Source organism: Colias philodice, chromosome 28, assembly GCF_061535455.1.
Source record: "Colias philodice isolate Cphi_HAF_F1 chromosome 28, ilColPhil1 Martin Lab GWU primary, whole genome shotgun sequence".
Classification (NCBI taxonomy): Eukaryota; Metazoa; Arthropoda; class Insecta; order Lepidoptera; family Pieridae; genus Colias; species Colias philodice.
This window is the reverse complement of record NC_143113.1, coordinates 5,554,465-5,573,498: the sequence shown is the minus strand read 5'-3', so window position 1 is coordinate 5,573,498 and position 19,034 is coordinate 5,554,465. Positions and strand designations below refer to the sequence as shown.

At 32.7% G+C, this 19,034-nt stretch overlaps 2 protein-coding genes across 4 annotated transcripts in view; both read right to left on the bottom strand.

Annotated features, from left to right (window-relative positions):
- The window catches only part of LOC149476386 (uncharacterized), a 244,529-nt gene that overhangs the window by 83,806 nt on the left and 141,689 nt on the right, over window positions 1-19,034 (bottom strand). The window lies entirely within an intron of this gene.
- Window positions 1,722-17,782, bottom strand: LOC149476394 (U-scoloptoxin(01)-Cw1a-like). Of its 3 annotated transcripts, none has more exons than XM_089712363.1 (6): window positions 17,707-17,782; window positions 6,043-6,149; window positions 4,198-4,320; window positions 3,571-3,681; window positions 3,226-3,311; window positions 1,722-2,972 (listed from the first exon to the last, which is right to left on the bottom strand). In XM_089712363.1, exons 2-6 carry the CDS (start codon window positions 6,127-6,129, stop codon window positions 2,882-2,884), a joined length of 498 nt encoding a protein of 165 aa, XP_089568489.1. In that variant the 5' UTR covers window positions 6,130-6,149; window positions 17,707-17,782; the 3' UTR covers window positions 1,722-2,881. The 3 variants fall into 3 exon arrangements, with proteins under 3 accessions (XP_089568489.1, XP_089568490.1, XP_089568491.1); XM_089712364.1 differs by having other exon boundaries at window positions 17,703-17,758; XM_089712365.1 differs by having other exon boundaries at window positions 1,722-3,311.

The following is a 19,034-nucleotide window of genomic DNA, read 5'->3' as shown; positions in this document are numbered from 1 at the left end:
CCAATCATCAAAAAGTTAACTCCTAGCAAAATATTGCATTTTACGATAGTATGAATTGCTTATCTGAAACTGCTAGGAGCAACATTTCCTTTAATAATAATAAATTTCATTCATATGCAGTAATCATTTATTTTATTAACAACAGCATTGAAATAAATACAATAAATGAAAGATATAACACCTATTGCATTAATTTAGGTTTTCTATGTAATATAATTATAAATTTTGATATAGGACATAGAGGATAGAGGGAAGGAGAGTCATCTCATAAGGTTTAAAATAAAAAAAGACGTGAGGCACTCGGGGACTGCCGCGGTAAAGCTATTGCATGCTATGCCTTCAAGCCACACCTCCGCGCCCGTCGGAGTGGGGAGCGTGAGGTTTTTCGTAACTAAATTTCTGAATGAAAATAGAAGCTATGCAATAGCTTAAAAGTGCTCAGTAATTGAAGTTGGAAATAACATTTCAAAAACTTCCAGAAAAGCGCTGGTGTAGACAAACGGTATGGTATGAATGTAGCGAATTGAAGTTTATCGAGCTAAAAAAATAATTGTTATGTATACGTAGTATATTATTATTAGTCTGTGGTTATGTCGACTGAAGTTGTTACTTATTAAAACATTTAACTATGTACTTGCTTAGTACAAAATAATTAAGTTAAATTGCTTCCTTATAAATTCACCCTGATGCTAATACGCCACCCTATTTAAATCATTTTGACAGATACTTTTTCATGTACACAGATGCTTTTTCTTACCTCTACCCTCTGTAATATGACGATATTTCAGTACAGATGATACTGTCAGGGGGTGTGGGTGTTTTAAAATATACAACTAATATTATAAAGCTGAAGAGTTTGTTTGAACGCGCTAATCTCAGGAACAACTGTTCCGATTTCAAAAATTCTTACGGTGTTAGATAGCCCATTTATCGAGGAAGGCTTATAGGCTATATGCACTGCGGGTAAAACCGCGGGACTTAGCTAGTTATCTATAATATATACAGGGTGGAATTTTGGTAATGCTGCCTGAAGGGAAATTCATTTGATTTATCAAGTCAATGGTATATTAATAAAAATATATCGTCATTCTAATTATTGCACCTAACTTTCGATACAATAAGAGTAAAGGGTGAAATTAAAAAAAAATGAATCACTTTGATTCCCGGATGAGGAAAGTAACTTTTCGTAAAACCTTGAATGCAGTTTTCAAATATTTGAAATTTATCAATTAAATTAAATTGAAATTTATAATTATTTCAAATATTGAAACATTTTTGAAAAAAATTGCTATCAGATATCAGTATTAAGAATACTTTCTGTTTAGGTAAAATTACAAAATACCACCCTGCATATATAATGACTAGCTGTGCCTCGCAGTTTCGCCCGCACTGCTCCGCTTCTGATAGTCTTAGGGTGATGATACATAGCCTATAACCTTCCTCGATAAATGGGCTATCTAACAGTGAAATAATTTTTCAAATCGGAATAGTAGTTCCTGAGATTAATGCGTTTAAACAAACAAACGAACTCTTCAGCTTTATAATATTAGTACTTATAGTTATTTATGTTACAGTAGTGTTAAATTCCAATAAATTTTCTTTCATGCTTTCGTTCTATATTATATAAATGATATTTAATTTCATCTTCACAAAAGTATAAGGAATGGATTGGTAAGGAAGGTAGGGAAAATAATTTATTCATTAAAAATAAAACAAAATAATATTCATTCAATGTTTATTTTATAAAAGTAAAAAGTAATTCATTTTGGTAACCGGTAACTTTTGGCTTCAATCTATAACACAATTTCTTTAACAGTACAGATAATATATATTAAGGAAAATATACTATACAGATAAGAGTATATAAATATAATAACTGGGTAAAAAAACTGTACAATATTAACATAATTTCATGAATATCTAAAATAAAAAAAATACAATATGTATTCAAAAATATTATGAACTTAAAAATATTTCAAGACATACTTCTATACAATATTTTATGAAAAAAATAACAATATAAAGTTACTGATACACCAAAATATCATTTCACATTATCTTATATTTCTCAATTAAAACACACACAGAACATACACACAAAGAGATATAATATTTGTATTGACGTTATTTATAATACAATTAGCTTTTTGCCTGCGGCTTCATTCGTTTTTAGTTACAAATTAACCTTCCCCTTTTTACTCATCGAGACTAAAATGAAGAAAAGTGCTTAATTTCATTTTCCGTCGACAGACTTATTCTTTATATATTTAGATTTGTATTCATTTAACAATATTTTGTGTTATTAATGAATTTCTGATGATAGTATGTGATAAGAGTTTACAGTTTAGTGTGTTAATCATATTAGTAAACCTATTGAATACCAATATCTGTGCCTAGAGCTTGCGTGTTATGGTTTTATTAAAAAGAGTTACATAGAAGTTTTGAGATTGATATAAATAAGCTATGATTTTCATGGTGTTATTAAAACATCACAACAATCAGTTCAGTAGTTTTTGACACAAACAAACAGACATTCATTCAAATCGTTATTTACAGAATATACAATTATCAAACTATTTCTATAATTTACATTCAAATCTACTCAAAATAAAATGCTTTCTCGTGTTATTTAAAACGAAAGAAAGATTAATTATCGTTACTTTCTTTGACAATTGAGAAATGAGTTCAATAATAATTCGACAAAGCTATTTTAGCGAGCCAACTATATAACCCAAAAATTATGTCATTAATAATTTTGTCAAATTATTTCAATTTGTCGAAAAGGATTGTTGAAATAGTCCCTCGCCATAATAACGTTGCCAGAATGAGATTATCATTGTACCAATAAATTCAGGTTAGTAAATTAGTCGTCACTTGTTTTTCACGTTGTCAATGTGTTATTCTGTCGAACGTTATGCCTAAGCCGTGCTAATAGTCGTCTTTTGTCGAATGTATTGTCAGTTTTATATGTCCTGAAATATATAAATTGTTAGTAAATAATATACTTATATAGATATATGGGTGATATATAAATAATTGTATGAATAATAGTGTGGTTGGGTTAATATGTGGAATTATTAGCGCCTGACAGAAAATAAACTCAATCATTACGATCGGCGTGATTGCTAATAATTTGTGTCAGGCGTTTTATTTTTAAACTTTGATGAGCAAATTGTGGTAACTATGAAACTTATCATAATACTAAACATTATAAGCTAATACTACTTTTTGCCAGCGATCAAGTTTCCAGCCTCGTCTTTGTACAGGTCCTCGTTAATTCCATAGAAAGCGGGTGCGCTGGGACAATCCACCTGGAAAATAATATGTAATTTAATTGATTTTAAAACTAGTGATAATTTTGTAGAATTTTTCTAACTTTTTCGGATTATAATATTTACAATTTTTGTTTCTCTTTCTGTACAAGTACATAATAGGTATGTAGTTTTAGAATACGTAATAAGTTAATTTAAGATCCGTAGAAAACCCGTAGAAATTTTGGCTACCATGTAACAGCCTTAATTATCGACAGAAATAGACTTCTATTGTACTAGTAATTTATAAAAAACTTACATTAAAGAACCAATCACAGACCCTCGTCCTCTGGTTGAACACAGTACCGGCGTTACACAGGAACGAGTATTGTATGTTACCACCGATCGTTGGTACGCACCAATGCCATACCTGTGAATATAATATACTAGTTACAAGCCGCGGCTTTACCCGTACTTGGATATAATAGCCTATCTTGTAATACAGACTATCTCTGAACAAAATTACATGAAGATCCGATCTGTTTCGCATGAAAGAGTAACAGACATTCAGACATAATTGTACTTTCAAGTTTGTAATTTATAAGTAGGATGTATTATTAATAGAAATAATAAATATAGAAAATCCTTTAAAAAAGTTATAGATTTAGGTACTGTTTGCTCCGGCTTCGCTTCGCTAGAGTTGAAACGGGATGAAAATAGGCTATGTTTCTCATAAAGATTGATCATTGTTATGTAATTTTGAATATCTATCCTGTAGATAGGTTCATCATAACAAACAAACAAACATTAAATCAAGATTCAAAGCTCATATTATATAGTCTCTTCGTACATAATAAGATCCCAAAGATATTTTTAATACTTATGTTAATAAGATATATCTTAGAGAAGAAGAGACAAATAATGTAAATATTTATTTATGTTTTACTTGGCACTGTGTTTCCGGGTCAGCATAATACCCAGGTATCTTGTCATCGCAGGTGAACGACAAGCCGTTTGGCACCTCTTCGAATGCTGGATAGTCTTCGCCTGGTATGTAACCGTCTAAGGACTGGAAAAGGGAATATTTTAAGTAGATTAGTAGATAAACATGTAAAGTTTTTAAGCTATTGCATAGCTTCTAACGCGGGCCTTGAGCGCGGGGACCGAATCGAGAAATTCCGTAACGAAAAACCTCACGCTCCCCATTCCGACGAGCTCGGAGGTGTGGCTTGAAGGCATGCTATGCAATAGCTTTACCGCGGCAGTCCCCGAGTGCCACACGTCTTTTTTTATTAGCTTTAAATTTCCTCGAGAATTACTCTATCTATTTAAAAAAACGCATCAAAATCCGTTGCGTAGTTTAAGATTTAAGCATAGACATAGAGGGACAGAGAAAGCCACTTTGTTTTATACTATGTAGTGATACTGTAATAGATTATTTTTGTGTGTAGATAATTATTAAAAGTATGGAATTCTATGTGAGAATTCGAATTTTTTATTAGTTTAATGACTACCTCTTAATAAATGCTTGTAAATGTTTTCATCAAAAATGCTTTCTAGTTTGAGGTTGCTGCTTGAAAAAATTATAAATTGTTTATTAAATTGCCATATAAATAATTAAGGTTACACTATTCTAGATTGAAAACTTAGTTAAGTTTGTAATCAAAGTCATTTAGAATGATATGTTAGTTAGGAATTAAGAATGTCTTTAATATATGCATGTATAGATTATTTATAATTACAACTAGCTTTCCGCCCGCGGCTTCGCCCGCTTTGTCTACACATAATAAATTATATAAAACCTTCCTATTGAATCTCTCTATCTATTAAAAAAACCGAATCAAAATCCGTTGCGTAGTTTTAAAGATTTAAGCATACATAGGGACACAGGGACAGAGAAAGCGACTTTGTTTTATACTATACTAGCGGTCCGCCCCGGCTTCGCCCGTGGTACATATTTACGTTTTCTCTACATAAAAACCATCCTCGTACTTCAAGGAATATAATAAAAAAAGAATTATCGAAATCGGTTCAGCCGTTCTCGAGTTATGCGCTTACCAACACATTTTGCGATTCATTTTTATATATAAGAAGATAGTGATGATGATGTATATTAATTACAATGTATGTAAGTATATGAACAATTTCATTGTTCTCTACCAGCAGAAGATTTAATTAGAAAATCGTAATTATGTTTACATAGGATCCAATTAATTTAATTACTTAATAGAATAATAACCCTTATTAATTCTTAATGAAGATTGACGATTATTCCCTGACGAAAGCTATTAAATAAGGCACGTGTATTTTTGTATATTATCTGTATGTCTGTTTATCCGTGTCCCCCTAGTGTTGCATCTGTTTCACCAATTAATTTCCTTTACGGACAAGGTGATCAGCTATTTGTGTCGGTATGATCTGATGTTTTAACCATTGTACATAAGGCAGTGTCTAAGAAATTAATGCAATTCTCGAGTCTTAGGAAAGTATTGCAAATATACGTAAGAAATGAAACTCAAATAGTATTTTTATCGGTTTTTTTTTTAATTTGTCTGTCTGTACTTTCGCATTTATAATATAAGGAAGGATAATAATAGTTTTTCTTATATAATTGATTTGTCTAATTTAAATTTAATATTAACTTTTCACTTCTAAGTAAACACAATTATATAATACTGAAATTTAGTTAAGTGAATCGTAAATCGTTCTGTAAAGAAATTTAAAGTAGGTTGATTTTAATCAATTGTTTTTATTATTTCTACCTCAAATTTAGTAATAAAATAATACTTACAGCTATAGAATAATCAATCAGGTATAGAAATAGCGCTAGTACACCTACAGATCCGACCTGTAAACTGCAAAATCGTGATGGCTTCATTTTTCGGTGTTTTTAAGAATCTGAAACAAATAAAAATTATTTTTCTAATGTCCAATAAAATGTATAATCGTTTAATGTGTTTTATTTTAATTTAGTAAGTATCCAAATTAAGTTTTGATTTTTTTATCGTCTTAGCGAGCATATACATAGCTGAAGCAGCCCTATTTTTAATTCAATGTATTGTTTTACCATTGAATATGTATAAATAAATATATAGGTACAGTATAAACAAATTATATACCCGTATATAAATGAATAATTAGTTCAATTGAATTAAATATGATAATAATATTCAAACTTCTCTCAAAACGGAATTTCTATAAAAAACTAGCGGTCCGCCCCGGCTTCGCCCGTGGTACCTTTAATCCCTTTATCCTTAATCCCTTTCCCGTGGGATTTCCGGGATAAAACCTATCCTATCTCTTAAGTTGGATCGAACTGCACATGGTGTGCGAATTTTATTATAAACGGTTAAGTGGTTTAGGAGTCCATTGAGGACAAACATTGTGACACGAGATTTATATATTATATTATGATAGCATAACGAAGGTTAATCTATATTAAAACATACACAATACATATCCCATGTCTTTGCCCATTACACGAATTATTGCCCATGAGAATATAATAAAAAGGCTAATTAAAAGTCAATTTTTAATTATGTGACAGTGTATTGTTTAAAACAATTGTAACGCAATGGGCAATGGTTTTGTGTCGTTATGCAAAATTGTGAGACTAAATAGGTTTTATATAAAAACATGTAGAATTGTTTGGCTAGCCTAGCGGAAATGGATATGTGTCAGGGTCAAAATTTGGGACATTTTTTGGTCATGACCGCGAAATGACATGGTAGGTAAATTGAGAACATGAGATCATGTTTATAAAGAATGTGAAGAAACGCTTGTCTGGAAGATTTTGCTGTTTTGTTATAAGGCCGTTTTTTTACATAATGTAATCCATACTAATATTACTTATAAATGCAAAAGTAACTCTGTCTGTCTGTCTGTTACTCAATCACGCCTGAACTACTGAACCAATTTGCATGAAATTTGGTATAGAGATATTTTGATACCCGAGAAAGGACATAGGATAGGTTTTATCCCGGAAATCCTACGGGAACGGGTTTTTCTCTGAAAACGCGGGCGAAGCCGCGGGCGGAAAGCTAGTGTGTAATATATCTACAATAAACCAGTATTAATTATAAAGTGTTTTTTATCCTGTATTGACCTGTATACAGGTAAATGAAAGTGTTGGTTGTGTTTATCTACTACATAATTAACCTTAGAATAAGCCATACTAATATTATAAATGCGAAAGTAACTCTGTCTGTCTGTTTGTTACTCAATCACGCCTGAACTACTGAACCAATTTGCATGAAATTTGGTATAGATATATTTTGATACCCGAGAAAGGACATAGGATAGGTTTTATCCTGGAAATCCTACGGGAACGGGTTTTCTCTGAAAACGCGGGCGAAGCCGCGGGCGGAAAGCTAGTATTAGGTATACATGCGAAAGTAACTCTGTCTGTCTGTCTGTTACTCAATCACGCCTTAACTACTGAACAAATTTTCATGAAATTTGGTATGGAGATATTTTGATACCCGAGAAAGGACATAGGCTACTTTTTATCCCGGGAAAATGACGCAATCCCGGAAATCCCACGGGAACGGGAACTATGCGGGTTTTTCTTTGACTGCGCGGGCGAAGCCGCGGGCGAAGCCGCGGGCGGAAACCTAGTCTAATATATATTATAAATAATATCACTACATAGTATAAAACAAAGTCGCTTTCCCTGTCCCTATATCCCTATGTCCCTATGTCCCTTTGTACGCTTAAATCTTTGAAACTACGCAACGGATTTTGATGCGGTTTTTTTTAAAAGATAGAGTGATTCAAGAGGAAGGTTTATATGTATAATAACATCCATTAAATAGCGGAGAAGTACTGTTATTTTTGAGGTTTCTAATGTGATGTCGTAAAAAATTACATATTTTCCGCTTACATTGCAAACGCAGGCTGAACCCTACGAGTTTTATCAAAATAATGTACTAAGTATTATACACATTGAACAGGTCTACAGAAAAGTCCGCGATGGTATATGTCTATCTCTTATGGATAACCCACAATAACTTTTTTTGGTCATTTACTTTTTACGACAAATAATGGCTAATTTTCGAAGCGATTTTAACCAATACAGCATTAATCCTTAACCAATTAAATACCTTGAATATATTGTTCATTTAATATAGATCTATATGGCCCTTTACACCGTATGATTTAAGTGAATATTTTCGAAGATATTACAGATTTAAAAATTGCGTTTGCGGTGGTGCGAAGCCGGAGCGGGCCGCTATGTTTTTATATACAACGTTCACAGTTATTTTGTAGTGTATTTAGTATCAGCATTGCACCCGTGCGAAGCCGGGGCGGGTCGCTAGTATATTATAAAGGCGAAAGTTTGTATGGATGTATGGATGTATGGATGTTTGTTACTCTTTCACGTAAAAACTACTGAACCGATTACAATGAAATTAAGCACACATATAGAGTGTAACTTGGATTAACACATAGGATAGTTTTTATCCCGAAATCCCACGGGAGCGGGAACTATGCGGGTTTTCCTTTGCAAACGCGGGCGAAGCCGCGGGCGGAAACCTATTAAACTATAAAACAACTGAACAGATTTCAATGGTTTTTTTATTTTCTTGAATTATTCTCATAAATTAAAATGCAACTCCAGGTGGAACCGAGCTGCTAGTCTATACCAATCTATACTAATATTATAAAGCTGAAGATTTTTTTTTGTTTGATCGCGTTAATCTCAGGAACTACTGGTCCGAATTGAAAAGTTCGTTCGGTGTTAGATAGTCCACTTATCAAAGAAGGCTATAGGCTATATTATATCATCACGCTCAGACCAACAGGAGTGGAGCAATGCGGGTAAAATCACGGGGCACAGCTAGTTATAAATAAATAATGATATGTTACTGAAAACGAAATAAATTATTATTCGTTGGAAGATATTAATAAAATTGGCTTATAGAAAAATAACCCGTGGATTACAGGTCATGAAAAAGACTCCTATTTATAACTAGGTTCAAAATACTTACATATTATATTCATATTATTAACTAGCGGTCCGCCCCGGCTTCGCCCGTGGTAAATAATATTTCGCAATAAAAAGTAGCCTATGTCCTTTCTCAGGTATCAAAATATCTCCACACCAAATTTCATGCAAATTGGTTCAGTAGTTTAGGCGTGATTGAGTAACAGACAGACAGAGTTACTTTCGCATTTATAATATTAGTATGGATTAGTCAAATAAAGAGCCAATTTGTTGCTCTACGTTCTAAAACAATAGTTTTAAATCTAGGCTAATTCGTCTGAATTTCATCCTAATTGTTTTGTAGTTGTTGCCTGATTTAGTAACATTTTTAACCGACTTCAAAAAAAAGGAGGAGGTTATCAATTCGGCCGGTATGTTTTTTTTTTTTTATGTATGTACACCGATTACTCCGTGGTTTCTGGACCGATTTACGTGATTCTTTTTTTGTTCGATGCGGGATGGTGTCGAATTGGTCCCATAAAAATTTTATTCGGATAGGCCCAGTAGTTTTTATTTTATGAGCATTTTTGTCTGTATTTGTAAATGTTGCAAGACGTGCAAGTTTGAAGTCGGTTGTTTTTAACGCAGTTATTAACTTGTTACTAAAACTTCTCAAGCGACTAAAAGTTGTTTTTATGTTATTTCTAATAACGTAACGTACCGTCTCTATGTTGAGTTTTTCTGACTAATATAAATAAGCTGTGTGCTGGTTTTACCCGCATTGCTCCGCTCCTGTTGGTCTTAGCGTGATGATTTAATATAGCCTTCCACGATAAAATGGGCTATCTAACACCGAAATAATTTTTCATATCGGACCAGTAGTTCCTGAGATGAGCGCGATCAAACAAACAATCTCTTCAGCTCTAGCGAACATTTAATAACAACAAACAATAAAACCGTAGATACTGAAGTATATTTAGAACACATACTTCTTCATTTACTTTTCCCATTACAAAATGATTTAAAACAAAAACAATTATCCATATTTTTCGCAAAAATTTCAAATAATAGGTACTTAAAGTTACGGAACCCACTAGCAGGCACACGCTTGACCAGATCAGATCTTACCGCAGTGATAGCCGTGTCCGTGTGAATTTAGATAATATCTATGACCCGGTTGTTAAATTGCAAACTGTAGCAAGGCATGGGTGTCAAGGATTTTATTTTTATTTAAAAAATATAATTATATTACATTTAAAAAGGTTTAGAACTACATAGTATAAAACAAAGTCGCTTTCTCTGTCCCTATGTCCCTTTGTATGCTTAAAGCGCGTCACACACAGTGAAGATACTATCTTAATATATATAAATCTCGTGTCACAATGTTTGTCCTCAATGGACTCCTAAACCACTTAACCGATTATAATAAAATTCGCACACCATGTGCAGTTCGATCCAACTTGAGAGATAGGATAGTTAACATGTGCAGGTACCACGGGCGAAGCTGGGGCGGACCTCTAGTCTTAATATATATAAATCTCGTTTCACAATGTTTGTCCTCAATGGACTCCTAAACCACTGAACCGATTATAATAAAATTCGCACACCATGTGCAGTTCGATCCAACTTGAGAGATAGGATAGGTTTTATCCCGGAAATCCCACGGGAAAGGGAACTATGCAGGGTTTTCTCTGAAAACGCCGCGGGCGGAAAGCTAGTTATATTATATTTAAAAAGGTGTAGAACATAGTATAAAACAAAGTCGCTTTCTCTGTCCCTATGTCCCTTTGTATGCTTAAAGCGCGTCACACACGGTGAAGATACTACCTATAATATTTTATGTTAAGATTCTCTAATATAAAAATACTTGTAACAGGATGGCGGTTCTACAGGGGTCTTAGTACGCAATGACAAAAAGAAAAATGATGGTCAGAACGCTGATACCGGATACCTTAAGATACTGTAACATTTTATAGTAGAGAATCTTAACATAAAATATTATAGTATCTTCACCGTGTGTGACGCGCTTAAATCTTTAAAACTTCGCAACGAACTTTGATGCGGTTTTTTTTTAATAAATAGAGTGCTTTAATTGGAAGGTTTTATGTATATTATGATTAGTATATTATTTTTTAGGTTTGAGACAAAGCGGGTGAAGCCGCGGGCGGAAAGCTAGTAAATTATATAATTTAGCCGGCCGCGGCGCAGAAATTTCTAAGTCTATACCATGGACCAATTTAACTGTAAGTACAATGAATGTTTTAATAAATGAATAAATAAATAAATAAATAAATATCAAGGTCTATACTAATATTATAAAGCTGAAGCTGAAGAGTTTATTTGTTTGAAAGCGCTAATCTCGGGAACTACTTCTCCAATTTGAAAAATTCTTTCGGTGTTAGATAGCCCATTTATCGAGGAAGGCTATAGGCTATATGTCATCACACGAAGACCAATAGGAGAAAAGCAACGCGGGTAAAACCGCGAGGCACAGCTAGTGCATAATACTCGCATTAAATCAAACACAAGTAAATACTAAAACCATTAATTTATAACCGCAGAAATTATTCTACAAGTCAAGGCGATTAATTATTTGATTCTCATGACATATTTTTAATTAAATGCAATTATATTGAAATTACTGTTATCTAATAATAATTATAATTACCTTCTAGATTTTAATTTCTCGTAATAAGAAAATCGCTTTTACAATAGACCTATTTCCATTGTTAAAATAATAATTTTTCCTCAAGAGATTTTTCCCGTCTGTATTACCTACTAGCGGTCCGCCCCGGCTTCGCCCGTGGTACATATTTCGCAATAAAAGGTAGCCTATGTCCTTTCTCGGGTATCAAAATATCTCCATACCAAATTTCATGCAAATTGGTTCAGTAGTTTAGGCGTGATTGAGTAACAGACAGACAGACAGAGTTACTTTCGCATTTATAATATTAGTATGGATTATTATATGCGGCGGTATTACCTAGGTTGGTAAAGAATTGAATTTGATTATGTTTTTAAGATGTTTTTCGAATTGTGTGTGTTCGAATCGTGATTGATCGATTCAAACCCAACAATGTGATAGTAAATGTTACCATACTGAATTGGCCTATCTTTCAGCTTAGCACACAAAAAAAAATCAAGCATCTAGCGCAATAATTCACGTCGCCATAAATAAAAATCTCATCGTACTCGGCGATAGATGAAAAATTGAAAAAAACGTCATCGGAAAATGCGAAAAATCGCATAACATACATGGGGGTGATTCGGATAGCCCTCTAGGTCCTCTACCTCCCAGCTTCCGTTCATCACTACTTTTTGGGCCACCCTGTATATAGATATACAGGGTGTCCCACTGTTGGTATACTAAGCTCAAAGTAGGTTATAGTTTTGCATACGCGGAGTACGTAAAAAATACTTATAAAATTCCAGACGCATTTTTTTTTCAAATAGATGAATTCTTAAAACTCTATGTGTACACCCCTAAACAAGCAACCCGCCCAACATTGCCGCCAGCACGTGAGCTATCGTTTAAGATTATGTTTTCATAGACAAAATGCTCACATTAGAGAAGCGGTATATGCCGGCTGCGCGAAGCTAGAGAAGAAAACATGGATTTTCAGGAAAAATTTAGCAAAAAAAATTTGACATAATTTTTTTTTGTTTAAGTATTTTTTACGTAATCAGTGTATGCAAAACTACAAGTCCCTTCGCGCTTAGTATACCAATAGTGGGACACCCTGTATAGATTTTATAGTAGAACTGATAAAATTCACTGTCAAATTTCTAAACTAAAAAATCTACCATATTGTCAAACGTATCTTAACTTCACACGAATAGGAAATTATTAGCAAACGCAGTTTCTATTATTTCCACGTTAATGTCTTTTTGTTTGTGGCAATCAATAATGCTTGGGATTTCTTTACATAATCTGTGGCTTTAAATGACATTTCGTTTCCCGCCTGTTTAAAACGTTAAAATAAAAGGAAAATCGAGTCTATACGCAGTATACCTATATTAGGTATATTATAAGTATTAATATACATAGAAAATTAACTTTAAAACACGCTTTAAAAAAAAAAACTAGCTATAGGGCCGATTTTTCAATGCTTGGATAAAACTTATCGGTCCAATAAAGTATTACACGATAATATTAAAATGTCACAAACTGTCAAACACGAGCAATTAGAATACGTTTTTAAAATGGTAGTTTTATACATTATTCGACGAATAAGTTTTAACCAAGGATTGAAAAATCAGCCCTTAATAAGATTGTCACCGATCTTTGATAAGAGTAAAAAGTTTGAATGAAATCTGTCCGTTTTAAGTGGGTAAAGATTGAGACGATTACATGCAAACATACAGGTGAAGCTAATAAAAATAGGTCGAGAAGTTTTGGAGTTAAATTGTAACAAACAAATGTTTGTTTTTATATGTATTGTAGGTATGTACCTTTCCCATCTATAATAATATAATAAAGCTGAAGAGTTTGTTTGTTTGTTTGTACATATGCTAATCTCAGGAAGTACTGGTCAGGTACAGGAAGACCAACAAGAGTGGAGCAATGCGGGTGAAACCGCGTGGCACAGCTAGTTTATAATAAAGAAGATAGACGTAGATAGATGGCATCGTCATATTATCTATACTAATATTATAAAGCTGAAGAGTTTGTTTGTTTGTTTGTTTGTTGTTTGTTTGAACGCGCTAATCTCGGGAACTACTGGTCCGATTTGAAAAATTCTTTCGGTGTTAGATAGCCCATTTATCGAGGAAGGTTATAGGCTATATATCATCACGCTACGACCAACAGGGGTGGAGCCACGGGGAAGAAACCGCGCGGAGCAGCTAGTCAAAAATATAACTACGCTTCTATTAATAAAGTAATTGCTATTTTCATCGCGTGCATTCTATGATATTTTATTTACATTGAGGTCGTTAGTTTGTATGTTTGTTGCCCTTTCACGCAATAACAACGCGCCTAAAGAAGTTTCACTTCAAAATAAAAATGTAATAACACCTGTAAATCTTCCAAATACCTACAATAAATAAATAAAATGAATTTTAATTACGGCAATAGATTATTCCAGTCCCGTAAATCTTTAGATAATTTTTGTAAATAAATTGTACATATTTATCAATTTGGATTGCAGTAATAGAATATCTTACGAAATTATCAGATCTAAATTAAATATTATTGTCAAATGTAACATAATCTAGTAATCACAGATCAAGTATAGGGTTTAACAATTGTCTAGACCACAGACCGCAATACCTGTATTTTTGACTGACTCCAAAAATGAGGTTAAAGGTTATAATACTATGTAGGTATATTGAATAGTATATTTTGGTCTTTATATTTGTTCACTAGCTGTCCCCCGCGGTTTCACCCGCTGTGCTCCGCTGCTGTTGGGCTAAGCGTGATGATATTAAGCCTTCCTCGATAAATGGGCTAACTAACACCGAAAGAATTTTTCAAATCGGTTCAGTACTTCGTGAGATTAGCGCGTTCAAACAAACAAACTCTTCAGCTATATAATATTAGTATAGATTATTGACAGCTCTAAAAATCCTCTCTACGGGGTTAAGAACCGAAACTTTCACAGACTATACAACAATTCAGAACTATTATAAAAATGTATTTGACATATTTATTTCCGACATTATACACATACCACAAAATAATTACGTATAATTTAAATTAATTGAGCTACATTTTGCACTCGGGTTCTCTCGTGTTCGCGTGATTTTCACTTCCTAGCGATATTTCCTAGTTACGTATATTCAAATATCTTTATGTAACTTAGTGTCAAATATATTTAGGCTTTCTTTTTGTGTTGCATTTAATTAGGATTCTTTTTCCGACCCAAATATCGACCAATAGAATTGCACCATTCGACGTCACGTGGTACAACCTAAATTTTCTCTGGTAGTTGACGTCAAACTGTCAGGTTGAATTCAATTGTGAAATTATTGGCCGACATTTGGGAAAAATAATCCCCCGAATACCATTATAAGTGAATACATAATTTAAAAATAGGTTAGGTAAGTCTATGTTAGTCTGTAGCAAAGAATATGAAATTTTCTTGTCTAGGGACCAGAGGATATATATTTTTTAATATTGCTGATAATCATACATATATAATTATAAATACATACGTAGATAATTAACACCCAGACTAAGAGCAAATATCGACGTTCATCACACAAATATTTGCCCAGGGTCGGAATCGAATCATACTCTGGCTTGGAAGGCAGGGCCACTACCACCCAAGCCAACCGGTCAGTTGAATTATCACTTATAATACAAGAGCTTCAAAATTATCGGGTATTTTCCGATAGGTTCGTTGCAAACAAATGAAGGAGTCAAGTTTTTGGTCAAGGTTAAAAAATCACGAGCGCGAAGCGCGAGTGATTTTTCCTGAAAAACTTGACGACTTTATTTGTTTGCAGGGAACCTTGAGGGAAATGCCAGATAATTTTGAAGCTCGTGTGGTATTCGGGAGATTATTTTTCCGTCCCAAATGTCGGCCAATAATTTCACAATTGAATTGAACCTGTCAGTTTGACGTCAACTACCAGAGAAAATTTTCAAAAAATTATCAGTATAATACCATGTAGGTTGTACCACGTGACGTCGAATGGTGCAATTCTATTGGTCGATATTTGGGTCGGAAAAATAATCCAATATATAGTTAAAAGTCCAAATTTTACCTTGTAATTATACAATTAAAAAAACGAAGAAAAATAGCCTTTTTTCGATGTTATTATGGTATAAACAATCTCACATCTCACGCTGAAAAAAAATCATAACAGCTAAAACAGAGTAATTAAAGAACAAAATTTTAGCGAATTAATCAAATAATTAACATGATTTACATACGTTCATAAATGCAGTACTTTTTGTGCACTTCAGTCAGAATTGTTATTTTTATAACCTTGGCATATAAACAATGTCCTAATTATATTATGTAGATGATACAGCTTTTCGGTAAAAAATAGGTCAAAAGAAGAAACTTGATTGTTCTTCCATCTTCTATATAATAAAATGAATCGCCATGAGTGTTGCTAAGCGTAAACCTCGAGAACGGCTCTACCAATTCGCCTGCTTTACAGTAAAAAATGTTCAAAAGAAGAAACTTGATTGTTGTTGTTGTTGTGTTGCTAAGCGAGAATGGCTCTACAAATTTGGCTAATTATTAGGCACTAGGAAGGTTCGTATTTTTTTTTTAATTGGTAATAGGGAAGCGCTTGACCACAATCTCGCCTGATGTTAAGCTGAGATGTGGTCTAAGATGGAACGCGCTTCCCTAGAAGGTACCTGTTCACTCTACGCTTGAAGACCCCCATATTGTACTCGTCGGGGAACACAGACTCAGGAAGCATGTTCCAGTCCCTCGCGGTTCGGATAAAGAATGTGGAACCAAACCGCTTAGTCCGGGTACATGGAACGTCCTCCATATGGCGATACCTAGAGTCTGTGCGCCTCGACGATCGATAGAAGAACGGGGATGGCGGAACGAGATCGTGCAGTTCCGCAGCGCACTCTCCAAAGTGTATCGTATCGAAAGAAAACATAAAAAGGGCAGTTGAGCAGTACAACATATGCTGGGACAGCTAGTAGTTGAATATTTAAAAGTTTACTGTCAAGAATCATATAAATAAAAAATACAAGGTACCTATTAACTTCGATCTAACTTGAAGCATGGGATAAATACATTTAAGTTCTTATTAAATATCGTTAAAATAACTAAAAAACGATTAAGATAAACTCTTGAAATTATTGTATTATGACCGCCACTTCGTAGATGTGCAATGTATGAATTAAATCTGACTCTACAGGAGTCGATTACATACAAAAATACAGGTGAACCTTATAAAAGTGTGATAAAAAATAAAAAAGAGGCAAAAAAAATATTCAATATTCACAGTCCGGCGATAATATTCAAACATTTATTTATTCAATTAGACTTCTTCTAGAAGCTCTTTTGAATCGTCATTACATATTTTTAACATTTAACACCGATTTAGTTAAGTTCAAAGTTTAAGTATTCAATTAATCAGATTAAAGGATAAGTAATTAAGTATCTAATCAAAGATGGGTTAAGCTTCGTAATTGATATCATTTTTAAGGCTTCTTTTTACCCCATGCAAGTATATTTTTATTATATGTCAATTATTTTAATATTTAATAAAAAAAAATGTTACAACACGAAAAATAAACTACGATTTTTAAATTAGAAAACCAAATTTTCAAAACCAGATTATACATACATGTTGTTATTTATTTTTTATCTATAAGTAATATACATAGTGTGTATGTATAACGTTTTTAAAATAAATGATTACGTTCTTAGAATGATAACACCAAATTTTTCGATACCAGACTACAATTTTTTTTTATTTTTAATCTATAATAGTCTATGAGTCGATTAAATTTTTTACAAGCTTTTCAAATTGGACTCCTTATTTTTCGATAACAATAAATATTTTTTAATTTTTAATCTATAATCAATAAAAAGATATACATACGTTATGCACAGTACACACCACACTCCGGTACAACTAGAATACAACTGAACTATTGTGTACTACACTTACATGTTTTATAATCATTGCTCGATTTGTGTGGACATGGCTTTATTTATTTTTTATTATAATATAATATCTTGGTTTGATATTCAACAAAAAGTGGATTTAGGTATAGTAATTTCAAGTTGGCAGTACTAAAAGCATATTTTTCGTTTAATATTCTGTTACATTTTGAAAAATTTTAATGTATTGGAAATTCTTCAGAAAGACTTCAAACAGTTCCAGTTTCGAGTCATTTTTTCAGCAGAAGCTAGATAGTTGAAAATAGTATTAATACAATTAATAAAAATATTACAATAAGGGCCGATTTTTCAATGCTTGGTTAAAACTTTTTCATCGAATAATGTATAAAATTACCATTTTAAAAACGTATTCTAATTGCCCGTATTTGACAGTTTACGTGACATTTTAATATTATCGTGTAATACTTTATTGGACGGATAAGTTTTATCCAAGCATTGAAAAATCGGCCCTAAAATAAAACAATTCATAATTTACTTGATACTTGTGACACGTGATAAACATGTTAATCTTTTAAAAATACTCTCTTTTACAGTATAACATAAAACTGATATCAGCAGTTTACATGTATGTGTTTCTTTATTCCACTGTTACTTCTAAACATCTGAACGGAATTCGATCTCTATGTAGAGTTAGGATTATCTCAGTTTTAGAAGTTTTGTCTAATGTTAAATATTATATATGGATAAAATATTTATTAATTAAATGACAAAACCAATGCATTAATTCATGTCTAATACATAAAGAAGTTCTTTATTTAGGATTTACATAGACATAATTAAATCTTAAAATTAGTACTTGAATGTAACATTGAATAAATATAAATCAAATTTACAACCAAATAAAATAAACAAAACCAAAATGCTTAAATTGCTTAAATTAAAATAGATCACTCCAAGTCAATACCATTTTATAATCTACTAGACTTCCGCCCGCGGCTTTGCGCGCGTTTACAAAAAAAACCTGCATAGTTTCCGATCCTGTGGGATTTCCAGGTTAAAACCTATCCTATGTGTTAATCCAAGTTACCCTCTATACATGTGCTAAATTTCATTGTCATCGGTTCAGCAGTATTTGCGTGAAAGAGTAACAAACATACATACACATACACCTATATCCATTCACAAACTTTCGCATTTATAATATTAGTCGTATCCACACTACACTATCTATTCTCTCACGACAAACGCGTTGTGAATCTCGACGATTTGTAAATAAACATAATAATTATTACAAAAATTCGTAAC